General features: G+C 60.0%; 1 protein-coding gene across 3 annotated transcripts in view; it reads right to left on the minus strand.

Moving 5' to 3' along the window:
• Nucleotides 1-1625, minus strand: part of ARID1A (AT-rich interaction domain 1A) — a 54800-nt gene extending 53175 nt beyond the window's left edge. For 2 of the 3 annotated variants that reach the window (XM_066564711.1, XM_066564710.1), the window contains exon 1: nt 534-1625. In XM_066564711.1, coding sequence (XP_066420808.1) covers nt 534-1625 — 1092 coding nt within the window. The remainder of the gene's footprint in view (nt 1-533) is intronic. The other variant, XM_066564712.1, reaches the window with a different exon arrangement.
• Nucleotides 1626-12076: the final 10451 nt, after the last annotated feature.

Genomic DNA, 12076 nt, shown 5'->3' on the forward strand with positions numbered 1-12076 from the left:
GCCCCGGCCCGCGGCCCCTCCGCCCGCCCCGCGGCCCCCGCGGCCCCGCGGGCCCCTCGCGGCCCTGCCCGCCCCGCCGGACCCCGCTGCGGGCCGCGGGACCCCCCCGGGGCGGCGCCGGGGGTCGCGGGGCCGCGGGAAGGCGGCGGCGCTGCCGGGGCCACGCGTTGTCCCGGGCGCGCCCTTCGCCGCCCCGGCCCCCCGCGCCCGGCCCCGCCGGGCCCTCGCCGCCCGCCCCGACCCGCGGGCCCCCGGCAGAGCCCCCCGGGGCGGCGGGGAGCCCGGCGGCGGCGGCCCGGGAGCCCCGCACAAAGGCCGGGGAGGAGGAGGAAGGGAAGGCGGAGAGGCAGCCATTTTAGAGCGAGCGAGCAGCACAGACAATGGCAGCGCCCGGCAGCGCCGGCCCGGCGGGGGGAACCCGCGGGAGAGCCGCCGCCGCCACCCCGAGCCCCCCGAGCCCCGCGCCCCCCGCCCGGCCCCGTGCCCGGCCCGCCCCCCCTCCCCCGGCCCGTCCCGCGCGGCCCGGCCGGTACCTGCTGGCTCCTGCCGAGGCTCTGTCCCCCGCCGCCGCTGCTCCCGGGGCTCATGGGCGCGTGGTGGCTCCTCGGCGGGGCCCCGCCGGCCGCTGCCCAGCCCTGGCCGCTGCCCCCGCCGTACTGCGAGACCATGTCGGCGGCGCCCTTGGCGGCGGCCGCCCCGTCCTGCGGCCCGGCGCTATAGTCGCCCCCGGGGTACCCCTGGTAGGCGCGGGCGGAGCTGGGGGAGGTGAGGAGCTGGTTGAGGGTGGGGGTGGCCGTGGGCTGCGGGGTGGTGCCCCCTCCTCCCGCGCCGCCGGCGGCCGAGGGACCCATGACCCCGAAGCGCTGCTGCTGCTGCTGGAAGGCGGCGGCGGCGGCGGCGGCCGCGGGGGACTTGGCGGCCGGCGGCGCGGAGCCCCGGGGGGAGCTCAGGGCGTAGGCCTGGGGGGGAGGCGGGTAGGAGCCGGCGCTGCGCCCGGCCGCGTAGTAGGAGTTGTACTGGTGGTTGGGGAAGCCGTGCTCGGCCCCGGCGCCGTGCGAGTTCTGCGGAGGGGGCGGCCCCGCGGGGGCTCCCGCCGGCCCCGGGTAGTTCTGCTCCAGGCCCCCGCTCTGCAGCGCTGCCATGCCAGGGCTTTGTTGTCCGCCATGTTGGTGGAAGGCAGCGGCGGCGCCCCGGCCGTAGGGCTGCCCGAAGCCGTAGGCTGGCGGGGGCAAGGCGGCCGGGTGGGAAGGGGGCGGCTGCTGCTGCGGCGGCGGCTGCGGCGCCCCCACCCCGTCGCTGCCGCCGCCGCCGCCGCCACCGGGCGGCTCCGGGAGGTTATTGTTCAGGGTGGCGGCGGCGGCGGGCCTGGGGCCCGGGTTCCCGTTCGAGCTCTTCAGGTCGGACTCGGCCCCTGCGCCCCCTCCGTTGCTCTCGGCCCCGTCCTGCAGCTCCTTCCCCGACGGGCCCTCGCTCTCCGCCTGCTTCTCGCCGCGCTCCGCCGCCGCCGCCTCACCCCCCGCCTCCTCCGGGGGACAATCCCGCTGCTGCGCCTCCGCTTTCTTCAGCTCGGATGGAGCCGGGGCGCCCAGGCTGCTGGCGGCGGCGGGGGCGACCTGAGCAGCCATGATCCCCCCCCTCCCCGCCCGGCCACCCCCCCGGACCGGTCCCCCCGAGCTGCTCCCTGCCTGGCCGGCCGGCGTGAGGCCTCGCTGCTCTGCTCTCCCCGCTCAGGCGGCGGCGGGCGGCTCTTCAGGGCAGCGGGGGCTCATTCCCCCCCGGCCTGCTCGGCGAGGCGGGGAGGGCTCCGCTGGGCTGGGCTTCCCGGGGCCTGGCCCCGCTGTACCTCCTCGGTTGCAGCCGGCGGAGAAAGGGGAGGAGGAGGGAGTGGGGGGGAAGGAGGAGGAAAGGGGGGGTGGGGGGGGACCCGGGACGGGGCTCCCGGTGCGGGAGAGGCGGGAGGGAGGGAGGGGGGACACGGCGGGCGGGCGGGCGCCGTCCCCGGAGCGGGGCCGAGCGGCGGCGGGGCCGGACTGGGCGAGCTCCGACTCTGCTCGGCCGAGCGGGCTCAGTCCGACACGAGGCTCAGCGCTGCCATTTTACCCAGCGCCGCGGCCGCCTGCCAAACCCGGAGCGGAGCGCAGCCCGGCCCGGAGCGGAGCCTCCCCCCCGTCACAAAGGAGGAGCGGGCCGGCCCCGGCCGCCGCCGGCGCGGAGCTGCCGCCCGCAAAACCCGCGGCGGATCGGCGGAGCCGGGGGCCGGGGGGCAGCGCTCCCCCGCCGGGCCGGAGCCGCCCGGGGCGATCCCCGGGGGCAGCGGGCGATGTCCCGCGGCCCGGGCGCTCCGGGGGCGTGCTGGCCGCTGGGAGGCCGCCGGCCCCGGGGTTTCTGCCCGTGGGTTACCCAAGCGCCTCTTCTTTGTCCCTAGAAATTCCATTTAGAATTAAGCCCTCTGCGAACTGTTAGCGGTTGTCATTTCCTCTCCGCTTGGCCGTGTCCCTCTGGAAAAGGCGTTGGCGGCGCGCCAGGGCTGTGACTGCACGCGCGGACAATCCAAGAAAGTCCGGCTCCCCGCTCCTGCCAAGGCGAGGGCGGTGGGCACGGAACCAGGAATTCCCAGATCCAAAACCACCTGAGCGCATCTAGACACAACACGTTGGGCAGCGGGACAGGATGCGCTGGCAGTCAGAGCCCAGCGCCGGGCTGGAGCTCCCCGGCTGTCAAGAGGTGAACTGGGAACTGGGCCATGCTCTTCTGCAACCCTTTCAGACCCAGATTCCCACCTCCTCCTCCATCCCGAGCCCTTGGCAGAGCGGGGAGAGGGAGGAGAGCAATGTACCTGGAGCTCTGTCCTGGACATAGCCTGGCCTGTGCCAGCGGGGTCTGAACCCGCCTGCTTAACTTCAGGTGGTGCAGGGCTGCAGCAGGGCACAGGAGGGACACAAAAATGAGTTATTTGGGTTATAAACACTGAGTTCTTAGAAATCAGGACATGGATATCTGGTAAAAATGGCAGGCATGGTGTGGTTTAGGCCTGGGTCCCATGTACTGGTGTTCCTCTGGAATATGGAAATACTTAGAAAAGTGAAGTTGAAGTAAATGCAACTTTAAGATAAGAGAAAACATCAGAAAACAGTAGGTGGGGAGCCAAAAGAGACTCTGAGGTCTGAGGCTGCCATTTTAGAACATCACCACAGAACAGATAATGTGGCAGAAGTGACCCCTGTGCAGGGACAACAAACAGGGCTTGGCCCCAGCCCAGCACCCAGCAGGACACACCACAGGGAATCCCTCTGGGAGGGAGCAAACGCCAGTCCAGCGCAGGAGGAGAAGCCTTGGGCAGCAGGACTGGGGCCCTGCCAGCACCGTGTCCCTGCCGGGGATCAGGTGAATGTGTCAGTGTCTACTGACAGCAACTCAGCCCTCACACCCGTTATCAAACTTGTAATATGAAATATTTATCATCTAGAGTGCAGGTGGAGGAACAAAGGGGTTATTCCAAAGCTGGGAAGTGGGAGGGGAAGTGGGATATGGTGATAAATAGCAAAACTCTAAGTGTTTTCTAGAGCAAGGAACTGCCCCTCAGGCTCCAAACAAAGCACCTTTGCCATTTCTCAGCCTGCACAGTTGACTGTGCAATATGGAGCAGATTCCATCCAGCAAATTGGCTGGTCAGCCTTTCTCCTCAGCTGTAAATAAACTATTAGGAAAAAAATAGGTAATAAATTATGATATTGGTATTGTGATAGTAGTCAAGGCCTTCTTAAGGTTTGGAGCCCCAGTACCATGCTGAATCTCACATGGGAGGCCCTGTGGCTTTAGTGAGATATGTGTGGACCACAGAGAAGGAAAAACACCAAGATATTCTTCCTCAGAAGAGTTTGGAAACTGCAGAATGTACTAGAGTGAAAACTGATCTACATCCTCTTATCAGAGGAGTTATTTGATGAAATCCTGGGTTCTGGAAAGACAAAGGAGAAGAGGGGGAACACTCCTCCAGTATCAGGCTGGACTCTCAGAAGTGAATCCCAGTGTTCTGTTAATGTCCATGGCGCCCACAGCACCAAAACACCATTCCTTGGGTGTTTCATTGGCACTAAACTTTAAAAAGCACGAACTGGAGAGAATTCTGCCATTTTATCCCAGAACCATCTCAAGCCCCCACCTCCCCAGCCCCAAGGATAGGTCCTCTTCAGGGAGCAAAGCCCCACCGTCTCACTGAGCATCACCAAAAGTTTAACCACTTCACTCCCGGAGCCTGGGAAGCAGCTCGGGTGCATCCAGGCAAAGATCCCGAGCTCACACCTCTCTACCTGAGTCCGTCTTTTGGAACCCCCTCCAAGGAGCACTATGTCAGACTATGAAACCCGGTGTTGATAGTAATGTGAAAAGCAGCCTGGATTCCCCAGCCACCCACACAATGAGGAGACACTCACTTTACCAAATGTTTGTGAAAGCTGCAGCAGATTTTGGAATACGCCTCATCAATGAGGCCCTGGCACTTTACTCAATACTGAGGCATTCAGTGAATTCCCAGCCATGAGCACTGGGAAGCAGATGACAGCACAGTTCTTAACAACATTGCCACCTAAGAGCTGAAAATCCTCCCGCTGTCCCGGGTTGTCGCGGCCATCCGCGGCACCGGCAGCGACTTTTCCCCGCGGCACATGCTCACTTTTGGCAGCCGGAGCCGTCCCTGCTCGGCAGTGCTCCCTTGCCCGTGTCCCCGAGAGCCGAGCACGCCTCGCTCAGCCCGGCCCGGCTCCCGGCTCTCAGATAGGCTGGGAAGCAGCGCTCACATGGCACTGCAGGCCACCGCCACCGCGCTGCCTCCTCCTGACTGGAAGTCTCCTTCATGAAGGTGGCCGTGCCATTTAACCCAGCACTAAGGCAGTTTAGGAAACCTGGTCTAGATTAGAGTACTAGAAACAGGAGTAGTGTCTCCCCCCTCCACGAAAAGAAAAAAAAACGGGCTCTGCCAACTGTGTGATGGCAAATATGGACTGAATCGTTGACATGGAAACCGGACTAAAGTCAGCGCTGCCTCGGCTCAGCTCGCACACACAAGTTATCATTATCCAGCCTTTCCCTGGCTACAAACACGGACTGGATCCGGCTGCCGGAGCCGGCTGCGGCTCCCGAGATAAAGTCTGAAGGAGCGAGCGGGGCAGAGCGAGGGGAGCTGGGCAGGAGCGGATGGAGCTGTGGGAGCTGTGTGGGGATGGGGAAGGATGCTCTTCCCCCGCACCGGGCGTGCGGGGTGTGCACGCTGGACCCGAGAACAAGAGACCCATCTATTATAGTCCATGGGGCGCCCTGCAAAAGATGGAACGGAGCTGGGAGGATTATTGGCTGTACCTCAGCTTCCCTTATAGGATTTTTGCTAAAGAAAATCACATTTCCTTTCAATGTGTTTATATTTGCCCAGCCTATTCCTTGCAGCGTTTGTTGTATCTGGGTTAAGCACTCTCCTTACCACTAAGACTGATATTATTAGAATTATTTGTTTGCCGGGCATCGTGCGAGACAACGCTCACTTATCCACTTCAACAAAATGCTAAAATATTGTATAATGTCGCTTTCTGGGGAGACACAATGGCTCTGCCAGGTGAAGGTAACTCTGTCCCTTTGCCGAATGCAGCAGCTCAAAGGCAGGCGTGGGTTTTCCAGGGGTTTTGCTGCTTCCCACGCCAGGTTCCCCCGGGCAGGGAGCGAGCCCCGGCGAGAGCCCGCTGGTGCCATCTGACAGCGATCTGCGAAACTTTGGATGCATTTTAAGGCAGGAAAGTGGACTCGGCCTGACTCGAGGAAATGCATTATTTTAGCAGCACTGGCGAGGAGGAGGAAAAAGCGAAGCGGAGTTTGCGGAGGGGAAGGGACGCGGGAGCGCAGCCCCCGCGCATCCTGCGCGACCCCCGCGGGCCGGGGGCAGCCGGGGCTGGGGCCACGCGTGTCCCACACCCCCGGCCCGCACCGAGGCACCCCAGAGGGGGAAAGCGGGACACGGCAAATTTTGGGGGCACATGTGTGCGGATTGGGGGTGAGCGAGGACAGCAGCGCTCACCCCGCAGTGAAAGTAAGGGTGGGGGTGGAAATTAGTGATTCCAGGGAAAACTGGGGGATATCGGGAAGGGCAGGAAAACAATAGTGAAGTGCAGGGAAAGACGAACCCCGTTTATTCTGTGTACCCGGGGGTGCACCCCGGCTGCCCTCGGACAGCAGCGCTCCGGTGCGCTCGGGGAAGGAAGAGTAAATCTACTGAAAAAAAAAAAAAAAAAAAGAAAAAGAAAAAAAGGGTAAAAAAGAAAATCAAAACGCGGACCGGAGTTTGCAAAAACCCCTGCACTGGATCCGGAGCCAACCTTCTGTTTTCCCTGAATCCCACCAGATTTGGGAGCTCTCGGGTGGGTTGGCAGAGAGACCACTTTCTGTTGCGAATCCCACTGTGAAGAGTTAAAAAAAGGGGGGAAAAAAAGGCTTTTAAATCTGAAAAAAGAGAAAGATCTGAACTCTGGGCCTGGATTTTCCCACTGAAGGAAAACTTATTGTGTTCCAAATCCTTGGGACCTGGCGATGCCGTGCGGGAGGGGTCTGCAGCAGGTTCTCCTGTCTGGAAAAAGCTGTCCCTCGGCCTTTCCCCACCTCGGTGCCTCTTTTCAGTGGGGTGTAAAAAACACATCCCCTCCCGTGAAAATCTACCCTCCTAAAGTGTATTTTTAGAGAAGTTTGAGTTCAGGCGTCACGACTGGGGAGGGGGGTGCTGCGGGAGAGGCAGGCGCTGAGAAAGAAGGGGTTTTTTTCCCCCTTTTCATCAAGCTCTCGCACTGCCATTTTCCCGAGGCAGGGAGGGAGCGAGGGAGGGAGAGCGGAGCGACAGACAGCGCTGGCGAGGAAGTTTCTCACGGCAACTGCGGGCTGGATCGGGAACGGAGCCTTTTGTTCCCGGCAAGTTCAGCAGGAGAGAGAGTTGGAGCCTGCTGGAGAGAAAAACCAGCGGAGAAATAAAATGGAGGGAAGTAGGAAGAGAGGAGAGAGAGCTGGTGCTGGGCTGAGATTAACTGCAGAGCACCGCGCTCGGGTGTGCGCGGCATTTATTTAGAAAGTTGGTGTGGTAGCCTGAGGCAGAAATCCCTCGTTAAGTGCATGGGAATGAGTGAGAGACCCAAGGACACGCAGTGCTGGGCAGGAAGTGGAATTTTCCAAGGGGTTCACATCCTTCGGTGCTCTTTTTGCCAAGATTCGCTCTCCTCGCTCGATGAAGGCTGCCTCCTAGAGACACCAGGGAAAAGGCCTTAAAAATGTGGCGTGCTCTAGGCCTGTTTAAACTGAATAATTAAAGGCTGGGCATACCCTCCCTGAGAGATTGCAGCGCGGTCTGAAGCCCAGACGCAATTTGGGGTACTGCCCTGCCTCCCCTCCGCGTCCCTTTCTGCCCAGTGAGTGTTGAAACACAGTGCATTGTGACCATGATCTCGGAATGGGGTGAAAAGTCACCTAAAACCCAGCCCCCCCCTCGATTTAATGCTTAGACACACATCCAGTACATCCCATATTCACATCCACAGTTGGTTTTGTCCCCCTGCACACGCTGCTAATCTTTCACCCCAAACCCTCGTGCTCTTTGCGCGTATGCAGACCCAGAATGTGAAATAAACTTGTCTGAATTAACCCCGAAATCGCTGACAAACACCCATCCCTTTAGCAGGCACCCAGGAAGGGGGAGCAGAACCAATCCCCTCGCTATTTGTACACTCCGTCCAGGTGGAATTAAAAAGCAAGAGCCTGATCACGAGGCGAGCGAATTTTTCAGCACAAGTTTTGGGTTTAGTGAGGTGTCGCGAAAATACGGTTTGATTAAAAACGTTCATCACCTTGTGCCTTCCCGGCAGGGCAGGGGAGAAGCTCCGGTGCCCTGTGAGAGCGCGGCGTGGCTGTGACAGCAGCTCAGCGAGACACCACGTGGGAAAGCCGAGCTCGGGATTTAAACGTGCTTTCCACTCCGGCCATGAGGGAGGGAGAGCCTGAGCTGGGGGGAAATAAATAAATAATGAATGAAAAAAAGGCTTCGCGTGGAGCTCAGAAGCGACCTCTGTGGCGGCCGGGGACTGAAGTTCAAGAGCCCCGGGCTGGGAGCGCGGAGCAGATGCGGCTCGGGGAAATCCAACAGCAGCAGGAATGGAAAAGGGGGCTCGAGGGTCGGGGCTGCCCCCCCCGGGAAGCGCAGCGGGGCCGGGTGGGAGCGGTCGCACCCCCGCATCGGAGCTGGCTCCGTGTTGTGGGAGCACCCTGAGCTCCGCGGGGACGCGGTGCCCGAGCCCTGCCCGCTCCCGGTGCCCCCGGCCCCGCCGCAAACCGCGGCCGCCGCTGCCCCGTCCCGGGGCCGGCCCCGAGCAGCCCCCGGGAGCGGCCCCGGCCCCACCGAACTGCCCTGCCCTGCCCTGCCCTGTCCTGCCCGGGCGGGGGGCACCGGCCGTCCCTGTCCTGCCCTGTCCCTGTCCTGCTCGGTCCCTGTCCTGCCCTGTCCCTGTCCTGCCCGCTCCCTGTCCTGCCCTGTCCCTGTCCTGCTCTGTCCCTGTCCTGCTCGGTCCCTGTCCTGCCCTGTCCCTGTCCTGCCCTGTCCCTGTCCTGCCCGCTCCCTGTCCTGCCCTGTCCCCGTCCTGCCCTGTCCCTGTCCTGCTCTGTCCCTGTCCTGCCCTGTCCCTGTCCTGCCCTGTCCCTGTCCTGCTCTGTCCCTGTCCTGCCCTGTCCCTGTCCTGCCCGCTCCCTGTCCTGCTCTGTCCCTGTCCTGCCCTGTCCCTGTCCTGCCCGCTCCCTGTCCTGCCCTGTCCCCGTCCTGCCCTGTCCCTGTCCTGCCCGCTCCCTGTCCTGCCCTGTCCCTGTCCTGCCCTGTCCCTGTCCTGCCCGCTCCCTGTCCTGCCCGCTCCCTGTCCTGCCCTGTCCCTGTCCTGCCCGCTCCCTGTCCTGCCCTGTCCCCGTCCTGCCCTGTCCCTGTCCTGCCCTGTCCCAGTCCTGCCCGCTCCCTGTCCTGCCCTGTCCCTGTCCTGCCCGCTCCCTGTCCTGCCCGCTCCCTGTCCTGCCCGCTCCCTGTCCTGCCCTGTCCCTGTCCTGCCCTGTCCCTGTCCTGCCCGCTCCCTGTCCTGCCCTGTCCCTGTCCTGCCCTGTCCCTGTCCTGCCCGCTCCCTGTCCTGCCCTGTCCCTGTCCTGCCCGCTCCCTGTCCTGCCCGCTCCCTGTCCTGCCCTGTCCCTGTCCTGCCCGCTCCCTGTCCTGCCCGCTCCCTGTCCTGCCCGCTCCCTGTCCTGCCCTGTCCCTGTCCTGCCCGCTCCCTGTCCTGCCCTGTCCCCGTCCTGCCCTGTCCCCGTCCTGCTCGGTCCCTGTCCTGCCCTGTCCCTGTCCTGCCCTGTCCCTGTCCTGCCCGGTCCCTGTCCTGCCCTGTCCCCGTCCTGCCCTGTCCCTGTCCTGCCCGCTCCCTGTCCTGCCCTGTCCCCGTCCTGCCCTGTCCCTGTCCTGCCCGCTCCCTGTCCTGCTCTGTCCCTGTCCTGCCCTGTCCCTGTCCTGCCCGCTCCCTGTCCTGCCCTGTCCCTGTCCTGCCCGCTCCCTGTCCTGCCCTGTCCCTGTCCTGCCCGCTCCCTGTCCTGCCCGCTCCCTGTCCTGCTCTGTCCCTGTCCTGCCCTGTCCCTGTCCTGCCCGCTCCCTGTCCTGCCCTGTCCCCGTCCTGCCCTGTCCCTGTCCTGCTCGGTCCCTGTCCTGCCCTGTCCCTGTCCTGCCCGCTCCCTGTCCTGCCCGGTCCCGGCGTGTCCCACGGAGCCGCCCCGCACCGGGACCTCTGCGGGCCTGGGAAAGTTTAACAGGGGAACGTCAGGAAGCATCAGGCAGGAATTTCAGTGCATCCCGTGGTTTATGGTGGCGTTAACTTTTACATATTGGGAGTAATTAGCAGCGAGGCTGTTAAAAGCAGATTTAAATAACCACCCCCCTCCCCCCTTTCTCTCCTTTCCCAAAATGGTCCAAATCCGGTTTACCTCTGACTCGACCCCCACCCGGACAGAGGTGAGAGCACAAACCCCACGGTTTGTCCATGTAGGCAGGAAAACACATTAAAACCCGCATATTAATTAACAAGTCAATTAAAAGAAAGATAATTTTGCCATGGTTATTTTGGGTTCTGCCCCTCCCCGCCCCCCAACTTTGTTTTAGTAAAGTGGGGAAACATATACAGAAACCTTCCTTGCAGTAGATGCTTTTTTTTTTCAAACGGAGCCCAGATGCTGGTCAGGATTAAGGTTACACCAAACACATTCTACATTGCCATTTTCCAAACAGAATAAAGCAGATGGAAAAGATGGAAGAGGATAAAGCAGGAACGGAGCAGCAGTGAAAACTGCAAGCCCTGCACTAACGCTGAGAGGAGTGAGCTGGGATGCCAGGAGAGGCAGAAAGAAAGAAAGCAGGCGTAGCGCCGCTGCATATCACATTCCTCACAGTTAAAATGAGTATCTTTAATTAAACAGCTGTCAGAATTTGGGCTTTAAACCTTATATTTAAAAGGGGAGAAGGAAATTGAGCTGCAGCTGATCACTGCGTCTCCTCAGGGCTCAGTCCTGGGAGATGTGAAAGCCACTGGCCGGGGGCCATCAGAGTACTTAAGTCTCTACGTAATTTTAAACATCAGCAGCCCCGGTGATTTTAAGGATCTACTCCCTTAAAGTTAGCCATGCACTCAGCACTTTACAGGATCCGCCCAGCACACTCAGAGCAGCTCTGAGCTCCAGGACATGAGTATCTGCACATCTGAGAAACAAAGAAAATCCTCTTTTCAATAGGTTAAACATTTCTGCTATATTTCTAAGAGACACCAGTTCATCCATAGTGGGAAATTGGATCAGACTGGAATAAAATCTCAAGGGGAAGTTAGCAGAATCTGTGCTTATTTGCAAAATATCACCATTTGGCAAATTCAGATCTTAGGTGAAATTCTACAATAGTGGTTTACTCAGCACCGTGACTCAGTTACATGATGTGCTTTGAAAATCTCCTGCAGAAAATGACTTTAGGAGATTTTGTTGGTATTATATCGACACACACGACACAGAGAAGGAGCACACAAACTATTAAATATTCATGCTATGGGGAGAACACTTAGTAACGTCCCTTCATTCCAGCTGTACAAAGGCAGGCACAAATAACTGCTGAAAAAATGAACAACCCAAAACAATCGCAACATTCCACATCAACACGGCGGCGTTGAGCAGCTTGCAAACACTGGCCAAGAAAGGGTCAAGCAGTAATTGTCCTTATCTACCTTTCAGCAGCCTCACATAAACGGTAATTCCAATCTGAATTCCGTAATTCTGTAATCAGCCCCCCCGCCCCGCGAGTGTTGGGACTTCCCACACACTCAGGGTCCCTGTGTGGGGATGGATTTTCTGCTCCAGGCCTCCACCCCTCGAGCTCACATGGCCCGAAGTCACCTTCTGAACATCACAAGTAGGGACCTTGGTGACATTTACTCACAAACAAAAATTCAAACACGTTCTGACCAGCTTTGCTGGAACTTTCAGAGTTCAGCTCTGGGACTGTGAAATGAGGTCATTTTTATCTCTCAGTTATCTCTGCCTTGAGAGAGGCCCGTGATCACACCTCAGCAACAGCACTGCTGGTAGAGCCTGGGATATCACACACATTTTTCACTAAAACAAAAGCATTGGCCTGAGCTTCCTCTGTAAAACTGAGCTCCAGACATACTGAAGAATTGTAAAAATGACATAATTTTCAAATATTCATGAAAGTATTGAGTATATCTGGCAAAAAACCAAAAACCCAGTCCAAGTTCAAACATGTAACGGTTGTTGCTTGCATCCCAATCTTTAGATTTAGATCCTGAGTGAAACGTGATCAGAAGGAGTCAGAGTCATTACAGCTGTCAGAAAAAGGTGCAATTAACAGTATTATGAAACAAAGTATTTTAAAATATGACTTTCCCAGCTTCAGGAAACATAGTTACTGACCTGGGGCTTTCCTGAGCCTGGGTTCCCGCAGTCCCTGGGGGCACTGCAGCCCTCCCTGCCCAGCCCGACCCTC

This window comes from Molothrus aeneus, chromosome 23 (assembly GCF_037042795.1).
Source record: "Molothrus aeneus isolate 106 chromosome 23, BPBGC_Maene_1.0, whole genome shotgun sequence".
Classification (NCBI taxonomy): Eukaryota; Metazoa; Chordata; class Aves; order Passeriformes; family Icteridae; genus Molothrus; species Molothrus aeneus.